Source organism: Syngnathoides biaculeatus, chromosome 15 (assembly GCF_019802595.1).
Source record: "Syngnathoides biaculeatus isolate LvHL_M chromosome 15, ASM1980259v1, whole genome shotgun sequence".
Lineage (NCBI taxonomy): Eukaryota > Metazoa > Chordata > Actinopteri > Syngnathiformes > Syngnathidae > Syngnathoides > Syngnathoides biaculeatus.
The window spans coordinates 25,367,729-25,393,512 of NC_084654.1; the positions used below are offsets into that span (position 1 = coordinate 25,367,729).

Genomic DNA, 25,784 nt, shown 5'->3' on the forward strand with positions numbered 1-25,784 from the left:
AATGTGATGGGTCTGCTTGTTTCTGCGCCGTTTTGCGTTTTACAAATGATGCCTCAAACTTGATGGACTCAACAAAAGGCAATAACGACTCGAGACTTGGGATTTTATTTACATTTTTGGAACTAATAAAAGGTTAACTGTCGTCCAAATGAGAACGATGACGCGGACTCGAAGACGTCAGTAAATGTCCATTTTGAAGGGACGGGTGCCAAACGAGGACAAACAAAGTCGAGCGGCAGATTTGGGCAAGTGGCGTGCTGCCTTCAACGCTCCCTCGTAAAACCAAAAATCGAGTACCGTCAGCTTTGGCAACGGGCAATGTGTTCCAGTAGGGGGCACGGTGGGCTCCCGGTTCTCAGGTTCACGGTTCAATCCCGGCCCCGCCTGTGTGGGGTTCGCATACTGGCAACATTAATTGGTATGATTGTTGAGTGGGAATTTTCTGTCTCGACGTGCCCTGCGATTGGCTGGCGACCAGTTGAGGGCGTATCCCGCCTCCTGCCCGACGACAGCTGGGATAGGCCCCCATCACTCCCGCGACCCTCGTGAGGATAAGCGGCTAGGACGGGATGGAACGTGCACCGTAATGTCAATGCATCGTCGGTAGAGGACTTGAACAAGTTCTGAACGAGGAGTGGGAATGATGCTTGTTGGACGTCTCTTCGGAAACGAACGGCGAATTTTGGAAGGAGGAGGGACAAAAAAGGCGGCGTAATATCGCTAACAACAATAACAGTGGCGTCGCTCCGCTTTCCGACATCCCGCGAACGCAGCGTCGGCCCAGGGGCGGACAGACGGCTAACCGTGCAAGCATGGCGGACGACGGAGACAGCGCGACCGCTCCGCTCGACGCCAGCGGCGGCCGGGAGGCGGCGGCGGAGTCCGGCGGCGCGGGGGGCGGGATGCTGCTGAACGTCGCGGTGGCGCTGGCCGTGCTGGCGGCGTGCGTGGCCCTCTACCGCCGCTGGGCCAGGCGGTTCGCCGAGGACGGGGCGGCCCGCGGCGGCGAGGCCTCGGCGCTGCCCAAGATGAGGCGGCGGGACCTGACGCTGGAGCAGCTGCGCGAGTACGACGGGCTCCGGAACCCCCGCATCCTCATGGCCGTCAACATGAAGGTGTTCGACGTGACCAGCGGCAAGAGGTTCTACGGCAAAGGTGCGCGAACGCGTCCCCGCGCACACGATCAATCGGCCGGCGATGACGCTTTTGCGCTCCCGCTTTGGGGAGCTTTCGGTCCGTTTCGAACGCGGAGGGCTGCCGGCACCCAGGCTTGAACGTTCGCCCTTCGCGTTGCGATTCTCCTAAAATGTCCGCTTCTTTCAATGGACGCGAGCTTCGCGAATTGCCAGCTAGTGTCTGCTTTGCTAGCTTGCTAACTGGTTAGCACCAGCAGACTTTTGCTTAACTTTCGTTGCAACTTCAAATGATAACGAGAGTGGAGGAATGTTTAACGACGGCAACAGTTGGGAGCAGAGCAGAGCAGAGCAGAGCTTCGCGAGCCTTTGAGCTACGCTGTGTGTGTTTGGGGGGGGGGGCGGGGGGGTCTGTTTTCAATGAGCTAGCTTGGTGCTAACGAGTTTGGTAATGTAACGACGCCCTTTGACAAGTGAACGTGGCAAGTTGGCACCGTCGCCAAATTGGAGCGAGCCGAGAGGCGACGCTGACGTTCGCGTCTTCTCGGTCTTTTCCTCCCAATCTCGATTGAACAAAATGGCACACAAACAGGTTCGGATGTTCTGTTAGTTGGCTGACGTGCGCGCTCTACCCTCAACCCACTTTTGCAACCCTGGCCACGAACCCCCCAAACATTGCTGTGAAACCTGAACTTTGGCTGTCAACTGGACTCCGTCTCAGTACCTCACTTTGAACGCTCAGCTCTTGCCTGGAACCCAAACATGTGCCTTTAAACCCTGTTTGGAAAAACTGCTTTGAACCCTTCACAGTGACTTGAAACTCCACTTTAAAACGTTAAACCGTTCGTGAAACCCAATTTTGGAACCCGCGCTCTTGCTTGGTATGACCGACTTGAGGTTATCTTAAAATCGACGCAGGTGGGACTCGTGTTTATTTTGCCAAGTACGTGAGAAACACGCCAGGAATTTGTCTCCGGTAGTTGGAGCCGCTCCAGTACGACGGCGGAATACTTTGGAGACGCGAAGAACGGTCGCTGAGCAATAAAAAAGGGGTGATAGCAATTTGGCAATTGGGGGTCACGGTCGGGGGGGGGGGGGGGGGCAGTCGTGCAAAATATGGAGAGTCTTGTAACGTTTACAGCGATTTGAACGGCGATCAGAGCAAAAGTCCTGCGCGCTCCAAATTGTGAGAGCGGTGCCGAGGCTTCAAGAAAGCGATGCAGTCCTGTCGCGCGATAATCTGGGAATAAAATGATGTTGCAGATGATCCTCAGCGGATCGGGATCGCACCAGCGAAAAAATGTATTCCGGTTTGATTGTCTTCCCAAATCTTGTGAGAGGCGCTCGCTCGATGGCCGATAATCAAGCTTTCATTTTTCCCCGCTGCCTATGAAAATGTACCTCATTAATATCATCAATGGCAAACACCAGTTTCCGCTTTTAATCTGAACTCAAGTGAGAAGAAAAAAGAAAAAGAAACGAAAAGCTGTGCGCTTCTCTCGTATTAAAGCGTGCAGATGGAAAGCCTGTCAGCAAATGTTTATCTTTGCTCTCGGGGCACATCTAATCTTCACGCCGATAACGAAACACTTCATTGATACTGCGTGTGCGGCCCGTCACAAAAATATTTTGACAATTGCGACCAAAAAAAAAAATGTTTCCTTCTCTCCAGACGTGTCAAACAAAAAAGGAAGTCGTGCTGGAATAAGCAAAAATGCACGAGAAAACAAACCTTTGAGGAAAGGTTGCGGTCGTTTCTTGCTTGGATACGTAGAGGACACAAGCGAAGCATTCTGGGATTTGTAGTATTAGCGGCAGGCCAGCTCGAACGCGCTTTGGATTCAATCTCACGATTACGTGACGGACCCGAGCGAGGTGTCTGGAAAGTGACATTTGGATGGGACCGGCGTCGCTTTTGCTCTGCGGAACGACGGAGCGATCCAGATTCAGTCCACATTACAACAGACGGGTTCGCCGGCCGTTTCCGACCCGGGACCTCGGTCTCACATTTGGAGGCGCCGATTTTCTCGCGCTCTGCTGTGAAAACTGTTCCGGTAAGAGGAGGCCACGGCGGCTCGGTGAGGCCAACAGAACCGCGGCGCTGCGATCCCGAGGCCACCGGACCAGACTCCTTTCGGCCCTGGAAATTCTGTCCGTAAAAAAATCAGAGCAAATCTGACTGCGGCCCGTATCGGGGCCATGTTCCAACGCCTCCTTTCGTTCTGTCGGGAAGAGTGGACTGACCCGCACGTTGCGGTGTTTTGTTTTGTTCCCCCCCCCCCGGCGCCAGAGGGTTCGTACGGGATCTTCGCCGGTCGCGACGCGTCCCGAGGCCTGGCCACCTTCTGCCTGGAGAAAGACGCCCTGCGGGACGAGTACGACGACCTGTCGGACCTCAGCGCCGTGCAGATGGAGAGCGTCCGCGAGTGGGAGATGCAGTTCATGGGTGAGGCGCCGCCGTTGCCCGGCCACAAAGTTTTCAGCCGGGAATGACGTTTTATTTTCATCTGTTTCTCAGAAGATATTCACAAGTGTGAAAAAGTTACTATGTTTAAAACCAAAAAAAAAAAAAATTAGTTTAAATGTCATTTTCAAAATTCTTAGGTATACATAGGATAAATATTCTGCTTGAATCATTTTCTTCCCTTAATTGAAACATTGTTTTTGTTGTTTCTTGTAGTTGAAATATTTTGCTTGTTTTTGCAATAATTAATGGTAAAATTTTGGGGATAGATATATATGTATAATTTTTTTTTTGTTTGTTTTTTTTTAAGTCAAATTGCTTAACTTTAGTTTAGTTTTTTTTTCATTGCAGAATTTTTGTTTCCTGTATAATTTCAACATGAAGTCGTTCAAATGTTCCTTTTTTGTGTGTGCATTTTTAGTTGACATATTTGAGCTTTCCCTTTGAATTTGAAGCGCATGTAATTTTTGCCGGTCTTGCGTCCCCAGAGAAGTACGACTACGTGGGCCGGTTGCTGAAACCGGGCGACGAGCCGTCGGAGTACACGGACGAGGAGGACGTCAAAGACATCAAGGAGCACCCCAAACACGACTGACTCCGTCCTTACTTCATCTGACCCCCCCCCCCTTTCAAAAAAAACAAACAAAAAAAAAAACCCTCGGACCGACCGCCGCCATCTCAGGCCCCCCACCCCCTTTCCGGTTCTTTTTCTGGACGGGTTTCAGGAAAACATATTCTTCTCTGTTTTACCATCTGGCCGACGTGTTCGCCCCCCCCCCCCCCCCCATGGAGCTGTCAAATCAATCAATCAATCAATCAATGAATCATTTCCCCGTCGGGCACAGGTGTGGCAGTACCAAATGTGCAAGGCAGGGCGGCGCTCTCCTCGTTGCTTGTGCACTACCAGTTGATGTTCGTTAGTGTGCGGTGGGGGGGGGGGCTCAGCTCCGTGTTTTGGAATCATCGAAGGTGGGCGGGGGAGGAAGGCGATTGGTGTCCCTAATCAATCGACTCAGTTGTTTACAAGCCGGCTATACGTCTGTACCGCCCCCCCTTCAAAAAGTTACGGCCCAAGTATTAGTCGTGCCTTATTTGCTTTGTCGGCCCAGGTGGGGAACTAAAAAAAAAAAAAAATAAGAAGAAGAAGAAAAAATACACACACACACAAAAGAAGGCACACCAACTTGTAAATATTTAGCGCTTAGGACTCTTTCAGTCAGTGTTGCTGCCATTTTCATGTAGTCCATTGTTGTTGTTGTTTTTTCTTAGGCCAAATTACCCCCCCCCCCCCCCCCCCGGCCCCTGCGTGTGTCTCACTTTTGGGAAAGGTTGCAGATTGTGTACATAAGAAAATAATATCCATCATTCTATTCAAGCATGTGCAAGACAAGAGTGAGCCGAGCGGCCATTTTTGCCACCGTGTCGTCGTGTATTTAAACGTCCGCCGGGAAGGGATTTGTTCATGTGTAATAAATGCTTTGGTTAGGAATTGATTCCTTGTGTCCCCTTCTTTTGAGCTCCCCAAAAAAAGGAAGGCATTTTGCTTTGTGAAGAAGGTCCCAAAGTGGGGGAACGGTCGAGTGGCCCGCCTGCTGCGTGCAGTCCAAGAAACGATGTTAGGAACACACACACAAAAAAAAAAAGGGGGGTTGGCTCATTGGCCACCAAAACTGAAGTCGCCGTCCGCCATCTTGCTACTCCCAAAACAAGCATGCCGACCTTTTCGGTGGCTGTGAGAAAACATTCCACAGGTAAGTTTTAGAAACATTTACTTGGACACTGTTACAAGTTTGTTTGTAAAGTTGTTTTTTTTTTATTTTTAATTTCTGATTATCTTAATTGACTTGAACAAAGTTTTGTTTCCGATTGTTGTTGTTGACTGTTCACTCTGCTTCACCTTTGTAGGCCGACGTTTTTTTTTTTTTTTGCAAAAAAGAGATGTCAGTATTTGGCCAATCTCCCATCAGCGGGTAAGCAAGAAAACACATTTTTAATGAATTTCATAATAGAGAACAAATTGAATTTGATTTTCAAATGCGAGGAAACAAATTTACATATATTTTTTTCAAGATTACATTACTTTCGACTCCAATCAAACGCAAACACAGTTGTGAGAATTCCAACAACAGCGATAAAGCACCACTAGTTGGCAGTATAGTATAGTATAAACTGCCTGTTTCCTCTGAATTTGGATTTTAGTTTTTGCATACATACACTTCCACGCCAGTAAGTTCCTTCTGGATCAAAATTTTATTCAAAGGTTTCAAGATGACCCGACAGAAAATCCTTTACACAATTCAAACTTTGGAGGTTCCCGTGGGAAGATCATTTAAAGAAAACAAAAACAAAACAAAAAGGGTGTAAATGGCATAACTGAAAAATCAACAAAGTTGGATGTCGGGTGGAAATTAAGGAAGCTAAAGGTTGTTACGAAGTTAGCGCGTGAAACGTGTTTGGCATTCATCGTCGGAATGATGAAACTGCATTGCAAGCTATCGACAATATAATACAGGGCGATTATATATCGCCCCCCCCCCCAGCGGAGAAGAATGGATTGGAAGCGGCGGGCGCTACCGGCTAAGACTTCTTGTACTCGATTCTTTCGACTTTGACGTCGTCTCCGATCAGCTGGTAGACGTACGTCACCACCGTGGACGCCTGAATGTCCATCAGCACGAACGACGGGATGATGTTGCTGCAAACACACACGGGCAAGCGTTGCGTGACAAATTGAAAGGCAAAAGTCGGTGGGATTATTGTTATTATATCGACCCAATGTCCACTACAACAACAACAACAACAGAAACAGCTGATGTTGTTTCTCCAAACAGGTTTGCACCTTTCTAGCGCGCTGTAGGCTCCGGTGGCGGATCCCGGGTTGATGTAGAACTTGTTCTCGTTCTCGAAGGCCTCGAACTTGTGCGTGTGTCCCGAGATGAGGATGTCGACGTCCAGCTGCCGCTGCAGCAGCGCCAGGCTGGCCACGTCCCCCCACGGGATCACCTGGTGGCCGTGGATCAGGCCGATCTTGAACTGGCCCACCGTCACCACCTTCTGCTCCGGGTAGTTCAGGTTCTGCAAAGGTCAGGGACCCGTCGGGGAAGCTCACGTTCACGTCGCGCAACGGCTTTCTTCGCCTGCCCCTCTTACACAAAGCCGTTGCGCTCGACCGCATTTCCCATTTGTGAGTTTGCCGCGTGACTGACGAATTTGACTTTTCACGCAGAACAGCCACGTGGGCAAATGGAACCTGAATGGGTTCTGCGTGAAAGGCACAAACCGCTGGGTGCCAGGTCTTGGGTCAGCAGAAAGGTGGCGTCAAGTGGAAAAGGAAGCTTTTTTTTTTTTTTTTTTCCCACGGGCAGCGGGAACGAGTCCCCTTCGAAGAATCGAAGTTGGGTTTAGGAAAAAGCTTTCTGGCCGCACTGACCTCGTCAAAGTCCCCGCGTACGACGTGGACGTCGCCGGCGAGCGTCTTCAAGTAGTCGTAGCTCTCCTTGGTGCACAGATTTCCGGTGCAGAGGATGTGTTGGATCTTTCCCGGCACCAGAAGCTTCTTGAACTTGGCCGGCAGCGTGTTGCAGCGGTGCGGGATGTGCAGGTCGCCTAACACCAGGACCAACTGCGTGAAAAGGACACGGCTTACACGGTGTGTCGGGGGGGGGGGGGGACACGGGAGCGGGCTGGGAATGGCTCCCTGAGGCGCGCCCAGATCGCAAAACACACGTTTCTTTTGAGTGGGTAAAAAAAGCCGAGTCAATTGACTGTCTGTACTTCAGCTGTTTGTTCATTACGCCGTTGTTACTCTTTTTTTTTTTTTTTATACACTGCCGAGTGTCAGACAGCCAACAGGAGACCAAACGTTACATTTCGAAGCAAGCCCACGCAAAATTTTACGGCCCCACTCGGACGCTGTCTAAAGAAATTACAGGAAACTTCAGAATATCAAAAGAACTTGTCTTTCCTCAAATAGTGGTTTTTGCTCGAGAGGCGACCTGAATTTGTACACGTCCAGTTCCAAGAATTTGCGGTTCTCGGTATTTTAGGTCTTCATTTTGGGGAGGTCGAGTTCCTGTGACTTTGCTTCCAATTGGTAGTGCAGACCCCGTCCAAAGTTCCAGGACCTCTTACAAAGTTTGACTATTTGTGAAGACAAAGATCGGGAAAGCACGTTTGCATCAAATGTTTGACCCACAAAACTACCGTGATTTTTTTTTTTTTTTTGCCTCAGTGAGGAGAGAACGTGCCGTGGCGCTCTTTGGCAATTTGGAACGCCCCAAAAATGGCAAGCGGAGCCGCGTCGAAGCTCGGTTGTGTCGCGCGGACCCTCCAGACAGTTCTGCGTTAGCGTGCCGGGCGAGAAAACGCGGCGTTCGCCCGCGGCGGGGCGGCAAAGGGGGCACTTACCCGGTGACCGGCCTGGTTGATTGGAGACACACAAAAAAGTGTGGGGGGGGGGGGGGGTGCATCGCGGGGGACCACAACACAAGGAAGAAGTCATTATTACGACATAACACAAAAACATGGGAGGGGCGGGGGAGCCAAGCAAGCAGTTGGGACAAGACAAGAGGGGGGAAACAAATTAGAAATTAAATGTGATTCATAAAGACAAAATTAATGAAAAATGTGATGTGATTCATTCAGTTGTTAATTGTTAGTGAAAACAAGGACAAACTAACGTTTTTTTTTTTTTTTTTTGTTGTTATGGCCAACCCACACAAGACCAATATTGCTCCACGTATTTGTACTTGAGTACTCGCTGATATTGACCACTATGATACTTTGAAAATGTCAACAAAGATCTTCCTTTCTGATGCGTGAGGTGCCGATTTGGCAAACTGCAGTGTAGCGCCAACTACTGGCGAGGGGGACTTTTTTCTGTGCTTTTAGCAGCATTTTTCAAGCATATCCGATATCTTGAATTAAGGCCAATATAGATACTTCACCGAGCCGTAATTTTAATCTACAAACAATTTCATAAACTACAATGACTATTTAGTTCCCGAGCTACATAAATGCAATAAATACAAAAAACACATTTGAATGAAAGACGAATAATGAATAAGATAACAGGCCATAGTTTTCCCCGCCCCTGTCTAGTATTCCTATGAGTGACGTAAAATCCCAATTTTGAATCAAATCGAGCAGTTAATGAGTGAGCGAATGAAGGAAATTATGAAGTGTTGATGACGTCAGTGTGCTGCATTTGCGTCTGTTAGTTGGCCTGTTAGCACATTGGCGCTACTCGCGTCACCGACGCCAAAAAGTCACGTTGGCGTCAATGTTGCGCCACGCAACACAAACTTCGAGAGCTAAAGCGCGTTTGTGCCATTCATTTGCTCATTTTGTGCCACTAAAGTGCAAAAGTTGTCATGTGATGGGCGAGCCGAGCCATCTCTTGGCTTGGCTACTCGAGGCGTCTCAACGCCGTCTTACGGCCACCGCAAGCGGAGCGTCGCTCGCGGCTCGTCGACCGGTGGTGTGAAACGCCAGCGGTACATTGGCAAAACGGCGTCGTTTTGTCCGTTAGTTCGCACTCACCATCTTCAAATTTGCTGTTCAGGGTCGTCAAATGGAAGCAGCGGCGCCCACGTACGTGCGTGCGTGCGTGCGTGCGTCTCACGTCACGCCGACAGCCAATGAAAAACGAGAACGAAACGAGAGTTAATTCTTCTACTCGCTTGGAAAGTCGGCGCAGTACTGCCGCCTATTGGTGCGGAATATTGATCGGCTATGCCCTACGAAGAAAACAATTATACTGCATAAATAAAATGAGATCAACTATCCATGCTGTACGTCCTAATAATAGCCTGTACTCACATTCCACTAGTTATACATTTTTTTTTAAAAAAAATCGCCACTTTTACTAGTTTTCAGCATTTCTACTACAGTAAATTCAGTCCTTCTAAAAACAGGAAAGCACCGTGCAGTTTCCGGCTATTTCAAAATAAAAACAACCTGAACTAAAATATATATTTTTCGTATAAGGACGGAGACAGTTGTTTCCTGAATATTGTCTACGTGATTCTTAATGAATTATGTACATCGTAATCCGTATCTTATGCTTACTTGTTCTTGATGATTTGGAGGTTGAGGCCGGAAGTGGCGGCCCGAGCGAGCCGCCGTAGGCAGGCGCACGCCATTTGCTGGTTAAAACGACTTGTGGAGCGAGCAGCGCTGCTTCCCAGAACATTCGAGAGGTAAGGTGCCACTCGCGGGGCATCCGATACGTCTGACGCGGCTCCTCGTCATAATTCGACCCGTTAAACACGCGGGGTTGAAAAGCTTTCAGCCGAACTAATTTCCATCAAAGTATCTCCGTTTAATCGGGTTCGAGTGCGCCTAGCTTGGAAACGACGTCACGGCTATTTGCCCTGTTAGCGTGTGGGCTACGACTATTTCTCGGCACTCGATGAGGGCGAAGGCTATTTCCTGGTGCACGATGGCCTATTTCGTATCAGATGGTGAATTTGTGCCGCTGTAACTGCATCGGGGGGGGGGGGGTGTCATTGGGTCAATCGTTGCGGGGTTGGCATCGTGCGAAAAATCGCCTTTACTGGGACTACACTACCCCCCCCAGTCCGAGCGTCTTTCGTAAGCGTCATTCCTCCATTTCGAGCTAACGGTAAAAAGCTGCTGCCTGCTTGACTAGCTGGTCGAAAAGCTTCCGTCGAATTTCGGCCACATTTTACCACCGCATTCGGCGTTCTCGGGGGTGGGGGGGGGGACGTCGTGCTTTCCTTGGCAATCCCAAGTCCCGAAATAAACCGCATTGTGTTCTCTTTGGTCTTCAAAGGTCTCGACAGCAGAGAGGACGTTTTCTGATACAGCGGCGCAAGACTTTAGCCTTTTTCGTCGTCTTTTTGAGCAACTTTTTTTTTGTTTTTTTTTTTTGTTTTTTTTTTTAAATAAAGAGCGAGAGAGGCCCCCTCCTCCTTCATCTTCCTCATCGTCGTCGTCGTCGTCACACAGCACCCGAGAAGAAGCCTGGTGCAATCGATACAAGACCAGCGGCACCCGTCGACATCGTTCACTGCGCCTCTTGGGACGATCAGCGTTGTGTTTATGTCTTTATTTTGCGAAAACGGTAAGTCGCCCGCTGGCGCTTGTGCGCGTTCATCGTCACGCGGTGAAAGTGTGCCCGAGCCGGTCGGACGCGGAGCGCCATCAAAATGGCGGCTCCCAGCCACTAGTGTGAGTCGGCTGAGTGACGCACTATGCGCCAACACGGCCAAGCTAACTTTACGCTTGTCCTTGATCAAATTAGGGAGATACTTTTCTATTTTATAGCTTTACGTTATTTCGGTTATTATAACAGTTAACAAAAAACTTAAAAGACAACTGCAGCTGTACATGAATTATTAAAGACAATACGTATAAGGGTAGGTATTCAATAATTAAATAGCTACATTTGTCATTTGTAATTAAAATATGCAAGCCAAAAAAAAAAAAAAAAAAAAAAGCGACAAACAAAGCTTAACCTGCCAGCGCCCCGAAATAGCTTCTGGGATCGCCTCCAGTGCCGGAATTAATTTGCATCCAAGTGAAAATAGAAACGCAAGACGTTGAAAGCCGTTTAGCAGTCACTAAGGCCGGTCCATTTGTGGTTCAACGGATGGCTGCTTTATTCAGCCGTTGAGGAAAATGACATTGTCATAAGAGCGATATTCACCATTTCACCAACAGAAATGGGACAAGCCCACAAAGTGGAGAAATGAAGGTTGTACATGGCAGAATTTGAGGAGGATCCAATGAATCGTGAAGGAAGGAGAGCAAGTAATAAATAATGAATATAGTGACTTAGTCCAATTTGCAACAGCGGTCGTTGTACAGCTCGTGTAAGAAGGAAAGTATTGGGAAGTGCTTGGTTCCGAATAACAGTTGGCCTTGTGTGGAATCGTTCTGCTAGCAGCCCAACGCCGCCATGCTTTTGCCCTTGCACAATGATCGGGCCTCACAAACAAAACTTTTCCTTTTTTCTTCTTCCCAAAAGCCACAGCGGGCATTCACACTTTTTGGTTGTCAACCCCCCAACCACACCACTCCTCCCTTTCTCGCCTAATCTGCCTGCGTGTCCTCTCCTGCGCTGCGTAGTGTTTGTTCACTTGGGCTCAGCAGTTTCTTTTTGTGTGTGAGCGAAAGCTTTACCGTGAGGCCAAAAGTCACCAAGGCCCGTTTCCGGGGGGCTTTTTTTTTTTTTTAAGCCTCAATTTGGAGATTTGCTCCAGTTTTATTTTGAAAGTCAATCCAGAAAGATGCGGAATGTTCACTACATTTGACGGATTTAAAGATAAAAACATTTGCTGTTTAAATCTTTCAAAAGAAATGCGCCATAATTCTAGGATAGATTTTAAATCTGTTTCACAGATCATTAGCAAATGCATCAATGACAAAAAATTTATATAAAAAATTTGCTACATTTAAATACTGTTATGTTCAAGGAAGTGATGTCAATCTCATTTAAAAAAAAAAACTCCTAACGGTGATGTTTGTTTGTTTTTTTTGGGGGGGGGGGTGAATTTGACATTTCACTGAGATTTGTCAGGGCAAATTTCAATGTACAGATTAAAGTATTCCACGATTTATTTAGAGAGTAGAGTGCTGATGACAAACTCAAACGTGAACCTGAAGGCCACGCACCATCCTTGTCGTACCCTCGCGCAGTTATGGCAAAAGAATTGAATTGAAGTGAAATGAAATCCATCATTAAAACTGGGCAGGCATTTTCCTGTGCGCGATCCTCCCTCTCCCCCCCCTGCCTGACTGTGGTTTTGTCCGTTTGTGTTTCAGAGCTGTTGCGCAGCCGTTGGAACCTGTGTGGTGGAAACTTAGCCTTCAAGCGGGGAGCTTGCGGCCACAGCGGCACGGCGTTTTTCATGTCAGAGACCGAGCGCGCTTGCAGTCGTTTATGTCATCCCCTCTTTTCCAGACAGAAGATCCCGGAAAGTCCCCAATCACGATCCTCTTATCTTGCTGATAGTAGCGCCGCCCGCCTCATCCCGCCAACATGTCTGTCAATGTCAACCGCAGCGTGTTGGACCAGTTCTACCGCTACAAGATGCCCCGTCTGATCGCCAAGGTGCCGCCAGCAAACTGCCAGCCGGCGTAGTCGACCCCCCCCCCCCATGTTGCGCGTGGCCTTGCGTTCCTAATGGCCATTTTGTTTTTCTTCTTTCTTTTGCTTCAGGTTGAAGGCAAAGGGAATGGAATCAAGACGGTCATTGTCAACATGGTCGATGTTGCAAAGGCGCTGAACAGACCTCCAACATGTATGTTTTTGTTTTTGTTTTTTTTTTTTCCCCCTTCCTGTAATTGTCCATACCTCCAAATTTGACTAACTTACATTTTCTGTCATATTTACTGAAGAGAATAGTCATCGGCATTTTTTTTTTTTTTTTTTCTTTAAGTAATCACTCAAGGAGTAGAACTGGAATAAAATCCAATAATTAAATTTATTCATGTAATGTTTCAACCCGTCATCTATTAATGATGCGTACTAATTCGGTTAATAGTCGAGGGAAATAGAGAAATGACTCACCGCGTTTCTGACAGGAGTTAACATATCGATTTATGTCGCATTTTTGTCTTGGGCAGACCCGACCAAGTTTTTTGGCTGTGAACTCGGCGCTCAGACCCAGTTTGATACCAAAAACGACCGCTACATCGTCAACGGCTCGCACGAGGCCAACAAGCTGCAGGACATGCTGGACGGGTTCATCAGAAAGTTTGTGCTGTGCGCCGAGTGCGACAACCCCGAAACTGATCTGGTAAAACCCTCGGCCCGGTGCCGCCTCCCCGCGTTTTGTGCACGTCAACATTTTGTTTCCCGCGCCCCCTCGCAGAACGTCAACCCCAAGAAGCAGACCATCGGCACCTCCTGCAAGGCGTGCGGGTACCGCGGCATGCTGGACACCAGGCACAAACTCTGTACCTTCATTCTCAAAAACCCACCAGGTGAGGACGACGGACGGCGGTCTTCGCAATCGCGGCGGGCGTCGCCTTTTGACGCCAAAGCCGCTTGTCTCCCGCCAGAGGCCAGCGACAGCGTCTCTGCCACCGCCAAGAAGGAGAAGGAGAAGAAGAACCGCAAGAAGGACAAGGAGAACGGCTCCGGGAGCGGAGAGGCCGGAAGCCAGGAGAACTTTGACGCTCCCGACGTGGTGGTACGTTGGCCGCTCTCCGGCGGGTTTGCGGCCGCCGCTCACGTGGGCGGGCGCTGGTTTCAGGACGGAGATGACGACGACGACTGGGGGGAGGAGACCACCAAGGAGGCCCAACGGAGGCGCATGGAGGAGATCAGCGACCACGCCAAGAACCTGACGCTCAGCGAGGACCTGGAGAAGCCACTGGAGGAGAGAGTCAACCTCTTCTACAACTTTGTCAAAGTCAGTTTGCAACTTCACTTCAAGCGGCTTGCTGGTAGCTGCTTTGAAATTTGGTTTTAGTCAAGCGGTGGCTTCTTTTCATTCTGCAAAAAAAAAGGTGCACATTTCAATATTATTTGGTGAGTAGTTGCATGAATTCCAGCTAGTTTATATGAGATGAAATGCTGGATTCCAACATGGTCATGGAGGCGTGTTTTCAAACTCACTTGCCCGTCCGTCCTTGACGTCACGCGTTCGGGTTGCTGACATGGCAACCGCTCCGCGGACACACTTGGGCGTGTTGCCTGCGAGGCGCAGGTGAATAAATCCCCTCTCGGATGCCGCAATCTACTGTTAAAAGTAGTCTGAAAAGCATACCATAATAAGCATGTTTAAAAAAAAAAAGGCAAGCGTAGAAATAAGTCAAGTCCAGATTGCAACAGTTAATCATATATATAAGACCAACGAAATTTCTTCAGGTTATTTCAAGTCAGGCAAACTTAAAAAATGGCTTACAGTTGATTGTATTTCTCACAAATGCACTGGAAGCACACGTGTGTCGTATCACATCAGGGGACGATGCTGGGCATTTCTTCCATGAACGACCCAGGCTAAACTAGGCTGCTTCCTGACCTCGGTGTGCTTCCTCTCCTACTTGGGAAAAATTGCAAAACCTTTCATCTTTACTTATTTCTACTTAGTGATAATATCTTGGATAATTCGAGGCAGCTTTAGGATTTTCACGAGACTTTTATTTATTTTTTTTTACAAGTCCGGTTGTTGTTCTCTCTCTCTCTCTCTCTCTCTCCCCCCCCCCCCCCTTATAAACTTGCAGCGCATTTCTAATGTCATAAATTCACCCAAAACTCAAACGGGGGCAACGTTTGGCGAGGTGTTGGCGTTTGTTCGGGAACGGCGGCTCCTCGCAGCTACTCCCATTTCCACATCTGAGGAGTATGTGGAGCATTTTCACCATTGACGCGTCTCAGATTATCAAATGTCTTTCAATTCCATTTCTTGGCGCGTCGGCGCAATTTGCACAGTGATTATTGTGCCGGCGGACACTTGTTCTGTTCGGCATGCAAAGCTCATCCAATTGCTAGAGGACCAGCATCTTGGTGCGTCGCAACCTCTTATCGCTCCGTGACTCCTTTCGCGATGTCTATTTCAAGTGTTGTCCGTCAAACGTCTTGTCTGTTGTGGTACCGGAGCGGCTCCAACCGGCGGGCCCAAATTCCTCGTGCTTTTGGAATCCTTTGGAATGAAGCCGATTCTGATTGCGACATCTTGTGCGCAGCAAAGGAAGGAGAGCGGCGCGGTGGACACGGCCGACAAGGAGATCCTGGCCGAGGCCGAGCGTCTGGACGTGAAGGCCATGGGGCCGCTCATCCTCAGCGAGCTGCTCTTTGACGACAACATCCGCGAGCAGCTCAAGAAGTACAAGCGACACTTCCTGCGGGTTCGTCTGCGCGCAGACTTTTTGTCCTCACATTTTCCTTTTCGCTTTACTGACTGACGTTAGACCTTTTTCCCATGATTATTACAAATGATGAGATGGCTGAAAAATTAACTTGGACAATCAATTTTTATTTGGCCTTGTTCGCCACTCTGGGGAATGCAATTTTTTTAATCAGTTAAAAAGAAAATAGTATGCTACCACTCGCGGGCCGTGTTCTGAAACAATTTTTACTTTAAAATGGTCCACTCGTTTGCAGAAGTCGAGGGAATCGGCAGTCGGCGGCTTTTCTCGCGAGTGTCGCGCTGAAAAATGCCCCCCGTCTTAGCACCGCGTCACTCTGAGAAGCCGGCCCTTTTTATGCGGGGGGGGGGGGCTGCTAACTTCAATGTGCATTTTTATTTTCTCTTTGCGTCCTCAGTTCTGCCACAACAACAAGAAGGCGCAGAAATACCTGCTGGGAGGCTTCGAGTGTGTGGTGAAGCTGCACCAAGTGCAGCTGCTGCAGCGAGTTCCCATCATCCTCAAAGACTTGTACGACGCAGACCTGCTGGATGAGGACGTCATCTTCGCCTGGGCTGAGAAGGTCCGGCCAAAAATGATCAATCGTCTGTCGGCCATTTTCAAGAAATTTCAAATCTCCGCATTTGACAGTTTGCCAACTTTCAAATGAATCTCGGGGGTAGTTTGACATCTTGATGAACTTCCAATTGTCCAAATCCTCGAAATTTGTAAATAATTTCTCTCCTCCTCCACGTCAGCGGGTTAACGTTGTGTTGCTGCCTTCGGCTTTTACTTTGGACAGCGATCAACATTTTTGCCATTTTTCACTCTCTCGTTCCGGACCAAACCAGAAACTGAATTGATCTGTTTGTCAATTTGAGATGTTGTCCTGTATTGGAATGAAAGAGTAGAAATTCATATTAGGTTTTAACGTGATTGAAAAGTTAATAATAAGCCTTTTGTTTGTCCAAAAAAAAAAAAAAGGGGGGGGGGGGTTTTTTACTTCCCAACTTGAGTCAAGAAAAATCTGAATTGTTGTCACAGCTCATTCACATTAATGGCAGGCTGACAATATTGATTGCGTAAATTTCCAAAAATCAATTATTTGGGGGACGAATTGATACAATCCTGTCCGAAATTGGCATTGGCCCAAAGTTGAGGTCGGGAGGCGGCGTCGCCTCACTTAATTGGTCGCCCGCCTGCCTGCCTCTCGCGCAGGTTTCCAAAAAGTACGTCTCCAAGGAGCTGGCCAAAGAGATCCACGCCAAGGCGGCGCCGTTCGTCAAGTGGCTGAAGGAGGCCGAGGAGGAGAGCGAGGGCAGCGACGAAGACGACCCCAACGTCGAGGTGATCCGTCCCGTCCGTTGTCAAGTGGATGTCGTTGACGCTTGTTTCAAATATTCCTCCCGGCGTTTCAGCATTTTGAAAACGTTTGCCAACTGGGGTTCTCGGGTCTCACTTCATGAAGGGAGTCTCCCACGTGATTTCCCACGTCCTCGTGTTTTGAATAACATTTCTTCTCGCAGGTGGTTTATTCCCCTTCGGCCCGCGAGCTCAAAGTGGAGACGGTGAAAGCGGAAAAGCCGGAGAAGGAAGAGGAAGACATCGACATCGATGCCATCTGAGGATGCTGATGCTGACGATGCTTTGTTGTTTTTGAGGCTCTGCCTCCCCATTTTGAAACGGCTTCACCCCCACCCTTGATAAACGACCCCGCTTTGAGGCATGTTCACGTAAGCTAGCGCTAAACTAACCGGCTGCACCTTCTCTCACTTGTCACGTTGACGTGCGTACGAGCCGCGCCAAATCACACGAATGACGCCGCGCTCGTTCTGGCCGATTTGAATCATGCCTGTTTTTTGGGGATCATTGTAGTGCACTTTTTGTGGTCCCTCCTATTTTTCCAGTCAATAAAGAAAATGAATGTTTTGCTATCCACAATTACTGCGCAGACTCTTATTGGTCACTACAGCAGGAAGTGGAAAGACGTCGCGGGGGAGAAGCGTTCGATCGAGATGGATGAATACAGTACAGCAAAAACTGCAGAAACGTGCGTCATTCCGCATCCTTCGTGTCCCGCTTTGACATGCTTGGAGCATATTCTGTGATTTGACTTAAGTTCACATTGGAAATGACACCAGTGCTTCACTCGGTTTAGATGGAATTTTTAAAAAAATGAAGTTGGTCAAGTCATATTTTCTTGACTATTAGAACATTTTTATCACCAACCCGTCTAAAGTACAGCAAGATTTTATAATTTGTTTTATACGCACTTCCCGAGTACTCTTGAAAGGAGCCAATCGGCGGGCGCAAAAGCGGCAGCTGCACTGCCACGTGTGACCTTGTCGGAGAGAGGAAAAAAAGGTTGAAATGTATCCAATTTCTTGGCCGCTTATCCTCACAAGGGTCACGGGAGTGCTAGAGCTAATCCCAGCTGTGTCGACCCTCGCCTGGTCGCCAGCCAATCACGGGGCACATGCAGACGGACGACAATCACACTGACGGGATTTGGACAATTTCGAGCGTCCAATGAAAGTGGGAGGAAAGCCACGCAGGCGGGGCCGGGATTGAACCCGGGTCCTCACGACTGTGAGGCCAATGCTTTCCATGTATGCCACCGTGCGAAGGCAACATTCTTCATCCTTTCAACCATTTGAAGTTTGTCTCACTGGTGGATGGCGAATGTCTTTCTGCTGATAACTCACAACAAAAAGAGGGGCGGGGGTGGTTCACTGTGGTGATTTTTATTCCAAACATCCCAATAGTATACGACGTACTGTACTTCCGATTTATACTGGACAATGTTTTCGATCAAATGTTCCCAAAATGAAGGGCTGGCTCGGTTTGCTTTTACGCTGCGGCCAGCGGAGCTCACTTTGGGCTTTTCCCCACGCGAACGTTTGGGTGACGTCATAAGGAAAGGAGCCCAAAATCGAAGACGTGAAGTGCTGCGAATAATCGCGCCGGTAGAGGGCGATGCCCACATGAGCGTGTGCGAAAAGCAAGAGCAAGAAGAAGAAGAAGAAGCAGATGCTGACTTCCGGTTTCCTCAAGCGGTGACGAGCGCATCGAGTAAGTTGCTGTGACCGAGGCGGACATCAGAAATCGGCGAGTGGGAACCTTTCAGGTAAACTAGTCGGCCTCTGCTTGCTCGTCTTTTGTGGGTTTTATTTTATTTTTTTTCACCCAGTTAGGCTGTGTTCAACTAGACTGCCGAGCGCACCACACGACAGCTAAATGCTTACGTTAGCTAGCTGCGTCTGTTGGTCTGCTAGTGTGTCAACAACAGCAACTCAAGTGTCAACATGAAATTGGAGCATCAATTGCGTCAAATTGACAAGCCGTCTTTCCGTGGACGTGTTCCACCAGGCTTTAACGTGCAAAACAAAAAACAAAACTACACTAATAATGTTCAGATTAGGTCTGGACACACATCGTGTGAAAAAAATAATACATCGTTTTGATTCATTAAATTCAAAATACATTCTTTATTACCATTACTACCAGAACTTTAAACGTATTACCCAGAATTTTAAATGAGTCAGAAGTAAAATAATACGTCTGGTATAGAAAATCACTGTTCCTGGAGTGGGGCTACACATTTCAAATAAAACGAGGGAAAAAAAAAGCTGTAAACCTCAATATAACTCATTTTTCAAATATTAGGAACAATATATGTTTGTGCGTTTTGTACCTTCCCGTGTGTCCGAGCACAGCTTTGTGCGTGAATATTGATTATTTGAAGGGAAATCCTTCCCATGATGTCCAAGGCTAATTGACCCCTCCGTGGATATTGCGCAATCCGCGTCACTGACCAATCAGAGGCCGGAGAGCTGCATAAACCAAAGCCCGTTTTTGCACCCGCCGTTCCCTCAGACAACGTTGCATGGTCCAGTATAGCTTTTGGTAGCGTTTTATCGCGTATTTGGGTTCTTTAACAAAAAATATGGTTAAGAGGCGTAGTCACGGACTTTGGAATCGTGACAACGGGTATCCCGAAAGGCGAGTCGGCGGGACTTCGATTCGTACCCTTACCCGGTCCGAAAAATGCCTTCGATGGGTCAAACTTTGTGGAAGACCGCATCATCAACTAAATCCACCTAATATCAACCGGAATACATATGTTTGCACCAAGGTATGCCCTATATTTGATTTTCAATACACGTCTCGTATAAATGAATGAGACGTTCATCGCTAGCATAACGCTGCTGCGTGTGAACGATTGACACACTCATTCTTTGTCGAGCGATATTTAGCGACGATCGGACTGCGCAAACGTGTCGATTTCTTGCCGGCTCGCGGCCAGAAGCTTAACCAGACTGTGTTTGCACGAAGATATGCCCTAAATTTGATTTTTAATCCACGTCTCGTATCAATGAATGAGACGTTCTCCGCTAGCATAACATTGCTACGTGTGAACGATTGAATGAAATGAGAAGCATGGAGTCCGTCTCAGTTCAGAATGTATTGTATTGTATTTGCCATTTTTCCGTTTGTCTTACTTCAGCGCACGCGGCGTGACGTCACTTCAGGAGGCGTGGTTAAGTGCCCCGTACGCAGGGGTCAATTGGTGCTAGCCGGCCAATAGGATTTTCCATTCACTGTTAGCATCCGGCTGGCGACATTTTGATTAATCTCCCAGTTTGCGTCCGATCTTGAAAGCCACGACTGACTGAATAAAACCAAAGATCAATATTTCATTTTTTCGATTTGTTAAAATGAAGAGTTTTTGGGCAGCACGGTGGACGTCTGGTTAGCACATCTGCTTGACAGTTCTGAGGTCGCAAGTTCAAATCCGGCCTCGTCTGTGTGGGGTGGAGGGAATTTTTACGTTTTACGTAAATAAGTCACTTTGAAAACGTTTCTTGTGTGTGGGGGTCCAGATGGACGGGATGTCAGGCGGCGCTGCTGTTGCCACGGTGATGTGCAGATGTCTAATTACATTTTCATCAGCATACAGGAAAAGTGTCGGAGCATTGATCTTGTCAGCTGACCTTCTGACGCTCAGTCGAGCGTCTGCCACCACCCACACTTGACGTGAGTCTGTTATCAACTATCTGCCTGTCTGTTTTGCCGCCTTTATTGATCTTATTTTTATTGACTAAATCATTTTGGAAGCAATTTGATTATTTCCAACGCTAACGTGTATGTGCGTGTTTTCTGAGCAGCGGCGGAAGCGTGTGCGCACGCAGCATCACACGTCATCATGGTGCTCGCCGATCTGGGCCGCAAAATCACGTCGGCGCTGAGGTCCCTCAGCAACGCCACCATCATCAATGAAGAGGTAGCGTGCGAGCGGGCGGCGGTTCTGATCCGTACCGTAGATGGCCTTTCGTTTCGGCCGGCTGGCCGCATAAAGACGGTCGGGCTCGTTTTGTCCTAATTTTGCGCGACGGAGTGATTGCAAATTGCAGCCCTTTATCATTTTTGAGATTTCTCTTTTGAATATGAGGGTCTCCTCCCGTCAGGTCCTCAACTCCATGTTGAAGGAGGTGTGCGCCGCCCTCCTCGAAGCCGACGTCAACATCAAGCTGGTCAAGCAGCTCCGAGAGAATGTTAAGTGAGTGACAATTTTGGTGTCAGGCACACGCAAGAATTTTTCAAATTGTAAAAGATTGTTTATCGGTGGGGAGAAAAAAGTTTGGGCTGTATTGCTTGCGGGGCGCTCCGATGATCTCAAGGCAGAACGGCACATGCATAAAGATTCTTTTCCGCCGCTGATCTCAAATCATAACCGGACCCGGTCTGGCAAAAACGGAAAAGAAAGTATCGGGTCTGTCGCACCGCCGTTGGCAGAAGTCTTGAGGAACGCCGTCGGCGTCAATTAAGAGAAGACGCTTGTATGAAATACAAGAGCGCGTAGGACGTGTTTGGATTTACGGCTCAGTAAGGTGACGGCTTGCGTCCCGATTGGACGCGTTCATCTCACGCGCGCAGAGATTTTGGGTCGTTAAAAATGTCGGCCCTCGAGGACCGGCCCACTCTTGACACACCTCAGACCTAGGGGTCATTTTATAAATCATGTTATCATCTGATATTTGCCGTCCTCCATCGGGAAGGTGCACAATCGAGGCAAAAAGGGCCCGATTAGTCTTTTTTTTTGTGCGTCGGACCTCTAACGGCTGCCGATGCGAACGACTACGACCCAGCAGATCCTTTCAAATGTGAACATTTTGCAAAGAAAGCCCAAGCGCGCCGCTTCTGGTCTTGGTCCCCGCAGGGCTGCCATCGACCTGGAGGAGATGGCGTCGGGTCTGAACAAGAGGAGGATGATCCAGCACGCCGTCTTCAAGGAGCTGGTCAAGGTCAGAGTGCTAGAAAAGGAAGCCGGCGGAGACCAAAGAACGCGCGTTGCAGTGGTTTTTGCTCTTTGTGTCGTCACAGCTGGTTGACCCCGGCGTGAAGGCGTGGACGCCCGTCAAAGGCAAGAACAACGTCATCATGTTTGTCGGCCTGCAGGGCAGCGGCAAAACCACGACCTGCTCAAAGGTGACGCGCAACGCACGCACCTGACCGCGACCGTTCAGAACAATAACGCACGCAATCGATCCAATGTCCGCCTGGCAGCTGGCGTACTACTACCAAAGAAAAGGCTGGAAGACGTGCCTCATCTGCGCCGACACCTTCCGCGCCGGTAAACGCGATGCGCGCCGCGCCGCGTCACGTGACGTGTCCCCTGACCCCTCACCGGCGGCCTCTCCTGTCCGCAGGCGCCTTCGATCAGCTCAAACAAAACGCCACCAAGGCCAGGATCCCCTTCTACGGGAGGTGAGTCGGCACCACGGGCGTCTCGCGTATACGTCGCCTCGCTGCGTGGTGACTCGCGTTGCCTTCAGTTACACAGAAATGGACCCGGTGGTGATCGCAGCAGAAGGCGTGGAGAAGTTCAAAGGCGAGAACTTTGAGATCATCATCGTGGACACCAGCGGACGCCACAAACAGGAGGACACGCTCTTTGAGGAGATGCTGCAGGTCTCCAACGCCGTGGTGAGTAGCCCAGCGCGTCACGAGCGTCGTCGGGCCTCTGAGGCGTTCGCGTGCCTTCCCGCAGCAACCCGACAACGTCGTCTACGTGATGGACGCCTCCATCGGTCAGGCCTGCGAGTCTCAGGCCAAAGCCTTCAAGGACAAAGTGGACGTGGCCTCGGTCATCGTCACCAAGCTGGATGGACACGCCAAAGGGGGCGGAGCTCTGAGCGCGTAAGCGGCATTTGGCTCGCTTCCGGTCGGCGCCGCGCAAAAAGAAGCCTTTTGTCTGACGGTCGGCTGTTTCCTGCCAGCGTGGCGGCCACCCGCAGTCCCATCGTCTTCATCGGAACCGGCGAGCACATCGACGACTTCGAACCCTTCAAGACGCAGCCGTTTGTCAGCAAACTGCTCGGTATGCCGTCATGGTGTCAAAACATCAAAACCGGGGAAAAAAAAAAGCATTCCTCTGTCTTTGCGTCAGGCATGGGCGACATCGAGGGCCTGATCGACCGAGTCAACGAGCTGAAACTGGACGACAACGAGGAGCTGATTGACAAACTCAAACACGGTGAGATGCGTTCAGGTTCCGTGCGGGCGTAAAGCTGCTAAAACTCTGGCCTCAGAGAAGAGGAAGAAAACGGATTGATGGATGTTTCTTTAATATTGGCTTTTTATGTGGATAATATTGCTCATTTCTCTTTTTTTTTAAAAGTGCAAAATATTTGGTATCATTTGTGAATTAAAGTGCACTCCATTTTCATCTTTGTATTTTAATCTTGAACAAATGTGCATTTTATTTTTGTTGTTTTATGTTGCACTTTGTATTATTTCATATATTTTGCTTATTTTTCATTGAATAGTTTTTGTTTTTCCCTTTTCCCCTCATAATAATTGTAGTATTTTTTCATGAAATATTGTGTGATGACGTGGGGCGTTCAGGTTCCCCTCACCTCCCCCCCTGCTGCGTTGTGCCCTCTGACCCGCAGGCCAGTTCACCCTCAGAGACATGTACGAGCAGTTCCAGAACATCATGAAGATGGGACCCTTCGGACAGATCATGGTACTTCTATTTCTTCTTCTCCCCCCCCCACCCCCAAACACACACGGGGGGGGGGGGGGGGCTCACGGGACCCTCCCGCTGCCAATTTGCGCGTCAACTAAAATTGAAATTGCGTGCGTAGGGAATGATTCCAGGCTTCGGAACCGACTTCATGAGCAAGGGGAACGAGCAGGAATCCATGGCCAGACTCAAGAAACTCATGACCATCATGGACAGCATGAACGACCAAGGTAACGCGTCGTCGTGGGATTGGCTGAAGGTGCGGCGGCGGCGCGTCGTCGATTTAAGGTGGACTCCGACAAAACAGACAGTCGGGACTGAACAATTTGTCACTTGAATTCTCTTTGACAAAGTCTGTCGGGCCACAGTTGGCCACTGTCAATAGGTTAGGCCAGAAAAAAAACAAATTTGAAACCGGCCAGCGATGCAGCTCGGGCGCTTGCCAGCGAATTGACGGCCTGGCTCCACTTTGGTACAATTGCATCTCATTTTATTTTGGGCTTGGTCGTGTTATAACGCCGCCTGTTTTGATTGGCCTTAAACGGCCGTGAAATCGTTCATCTTCGTTCAGTGCTCTTCCGGCGTCCGTTCGAAAGAGATGTCAGTTTTGCGGGCGACAAGGCCGCTTCCCGTCCTGACGACACACGACCTCAGAGCAGTCCTAGCTTGGCCTCGGGGTCCGGGTACCTTCGGAAATTCAGCCGGAGGCGCTCACGGCGCCCGGAGACCACGTACGGCTGAATGTGTTGACGACACGTGTACCTCCGCCATATTGTCAGTTCGGCTTCTATCGAACTGCACATTGCGACGATGTCCCGATTTTGCCGTCATTCCGGGTGGTAGGAGAGCGTGGCCGGAGGGAACTTCCCAATGTCCCTTCTGTTGCTATTTTGCACCTTTGTTGTGTCGGTCCAAGTGTATGTCGATCAGGAGATCTGGTTGTGAACGCGTGTTGCCCGTCGTGACTTTCTGTGTGCGTGCGTGCGTAGAGTTGGACAGCAAAGACGGCGCCAAGCTGTTCAGCAAGCAGACCAACCGCATCCAGCGCGTCGCTCGCGGGGCGGGCGTGGCCACCCGGGACGTCCAAGAGCTTCTGACCCAGTACACAAAGTTCGCCCAGATGGTCAAGAAGATGGGCGGCATCAAAGGCCTGTTCAAAGGTGACCCGTCGCTCGCCGCCGCCGGCCGAGTGCGCCACGTGGCCGTCGTCTCACGCGTGGCGTGTCGGTTCAGGAGGAGACATGTCCAAGAATGTCAACCCGTCGCAGATGGCCAAACTCAACCAGCAGATGGCCAAGATGATGGACCCGCGAGTGCTTCACCACATGGGTAACGCTCACACACACACACACACACGAGCTCGTTTTGTGTGAAGTGCGCCGACGGTGGCCTCAAGTGGACAAATACCATGCCGACGCCACTCTGAATGAACACATTAATGTCACGACTTTGCTGATTTGGTCCTTTGCGGGGAGTTTGTGGTTAGGAACCCCCGCAATAAACAAGGACTTCTTCGTGTAAGATGGGACCGAGCAAGCTTTTAGGATGTTTTTGCACTTACGTGACGCGCACGCGCTGACGTTGCGGTTTGTGCGCACAGGCGGCATGCAAGGCCTGCAGTCGATGATGCGCCAGTTCCAGCAGGGGGCGGCGGGAAACATGAAAGGCATGATGGGATTCAACAACATGTGAGCGACGGCGAGCCGCAGCGGCTTCCTCCGAGGGCGGCAGCGGCGCGCTTTTGTCTTTCTTTTTCTTTCTTGATGAAGACGATTGGACGATCGAGCTAAAGTTTTCGTTTTTAATCAGAATCGCAGCCGACGTGTGCTGGGTGACGTCGTCACTCAGGAAACTTTTCTGAATTAAATATAAACTTCATATTCTAATTCTGGTTTGTATGGAATTACTCTGTCGCTGCATTTAATTTATCATGCCATCATTTCCTCACCCGTTCCAAAGAAACAAGAAAAATAAAACACTGCATAACAGCAGAGTTCATCTTTTCACTTTGATTTGTCGTTCATATCAACCACGTTTGAATGTTGGAACAAAAATGAACAGTGTTAGCCACAACGTTAGCACTTGCTAACTTAGCCTCGTCGCAGACCACGGCGGCGAGTTTCGGTGCTCATACATACTTGGACTGTTGCTATTTAATGTTTTCTGGGTCATTTGTCATTGAGTGCTGGAGCCAAAGCCCGTTAACTCCGGGGAAAAGATGGACTACACCCCGAACTGGTCGCCGGTCACTCCCAGGCCACGCAGAAACATCGTCACTGAGTGGGACGTGGGAGGACATTAAGTATGTGCCAATTTTTGAAGGATTTTACAGTCA

At 49.2% G+C, this 25,784-nt stretch overlaps 4 protein-coding genes across 6 annotated transcripts; 3 read left to right on the plus strand and 1 right to left on the minus strand.

Annotated features, from left to right (window-relative positions):
- Nucleotides 1-542: 542 nt before the first annotated feature.
- Nucleotides 543-5,090, plus strand: pgrmc2 (progesterone receptor membrane component 2). The gene is made up of 3 exons (XM_061844435.1): nt 543-1,155; nt 3,424-3,579; nt 4,086-5,090. The coding sequence occupies exons 1-3, from the start codon at nt 813-815 to the stop codon at nt 4,190-4,192; spliced, it is 606 nt and encodes a 201-aa protein (XP_061700419.1). The 5' UTR covers nt 543-812; the 3' UTR covers nt 4,193-5,090.
- Nucleotides 5,091-5,832: 742 nt separating this feature from the next.
- On the minus strand, nt 5,833-9,297 carry vps29 (VPS29 retromer complex component). The gene is made up of 4 exons (XM_061843528.1): nt 9,139-9,297; nt 7,028-7,219; nt 6,437-6,672; nt 5,833-6,292 (listed from the first exon to the last, which is right to left on the minus strand). The coding sequence occupies exons 1-4, from the start codon at nt 9,139-9,141 to the stop codon at nt 6,175-6,177; spliced, it is 549 nt and encodes a 182-aa protein (XP_061699512.1). The 5' UTR covers nt 9,142-9,297; the 3' UTR covers nt 5,833-6,174.
- A 295-nt stretch (nt 9,298-9,592) lies between these two features.
- eif5 (eukaryotic translation initiation factor 5) lies at nt 9,593-17,361 on the plus strand. Of its 3 annotated transcripts, none has more exons than XM_061843525.1 (12): nt 9,593-9,797; nt 10,394-10,684; nt 12,388-12,475; nt 12,578-12,676; nt 12,785-12,866; nt 13,192-13,364; nt 13,440-13,551; nt 13,630-13,982; nt 15,259-15,420; nt 15,839-16,003; nt 16,639-16,767; nt 16,947-17,361. In XM_061843525.1, the coding sequence occupies exons 4-12, from the start codon at nt 12,605-12,607 to the stop codon at nt 17,043-17,045; spliced, it is 1,347 nt and encodes a 448-aa protein (XP_061699509.1). In that variant the 5' UTR covers nt 9,593-9,797; nt 10,394-10,684; nt 12,388-12,475; nt 12,578-12,604; the 3' UTR covers nt 17,046-17,361. The 3 variants fall into 3 exon arrangements, with proteins under 3 accessions (XP_061699509.1, XP_061699508.1, XP_061699510.1); XM_061843526.1 differs by having other exon boundaries at nt 9,599-9,797; nt 12,388-12,676; nt 13,630-13,760; nt 13,824-13,982; XM_061843524.1 differs by having other exon boundaries at nt 9,594-9,797; nt 10,512-10,684; nt 12,388-12,676.
- Nucleotides 17,362-18,398: 1,037 nt separating this feature from the next.
- srp54 (signal recognition particle 54) lies at nt 18,399-25,452 on the plus strand. The gene is made up of 17 exons (XM_061844449.1): nt 18,399-18,547; nt 20,374-20,457; nt 20,589-20,704; nt 20,889-20,980; nt 21,641-21,725; nt 21,805-21,909; nt 21,988-22,054; nt 22,131-22,188; nt 22,257-22,407; nt 22,472-22,620; nt 22,701-22,801; nt 22,871-22,957; nt 23,376-23,449; nt 23,571-23,679; nt 24,439-24,609; nt 24,683-24,778; nt 25,050-25,452. Exons 3-17 carry the CDS (start codon nt 20,627-20,629, stop codon nt 25,139-25,141), a joined length of 1,515 nt encoding a protein of 504 aa, XP_061700433.1. The 5' UTR covers nt 18,399-18,547; nt 20,374-20,457; nt 20,589-20,626; the 3' UTR covers nt 25,142-25,452.
- The last annotated feature ends 332 nt before the right edge of the window (nt 25,453-25,784 follow it).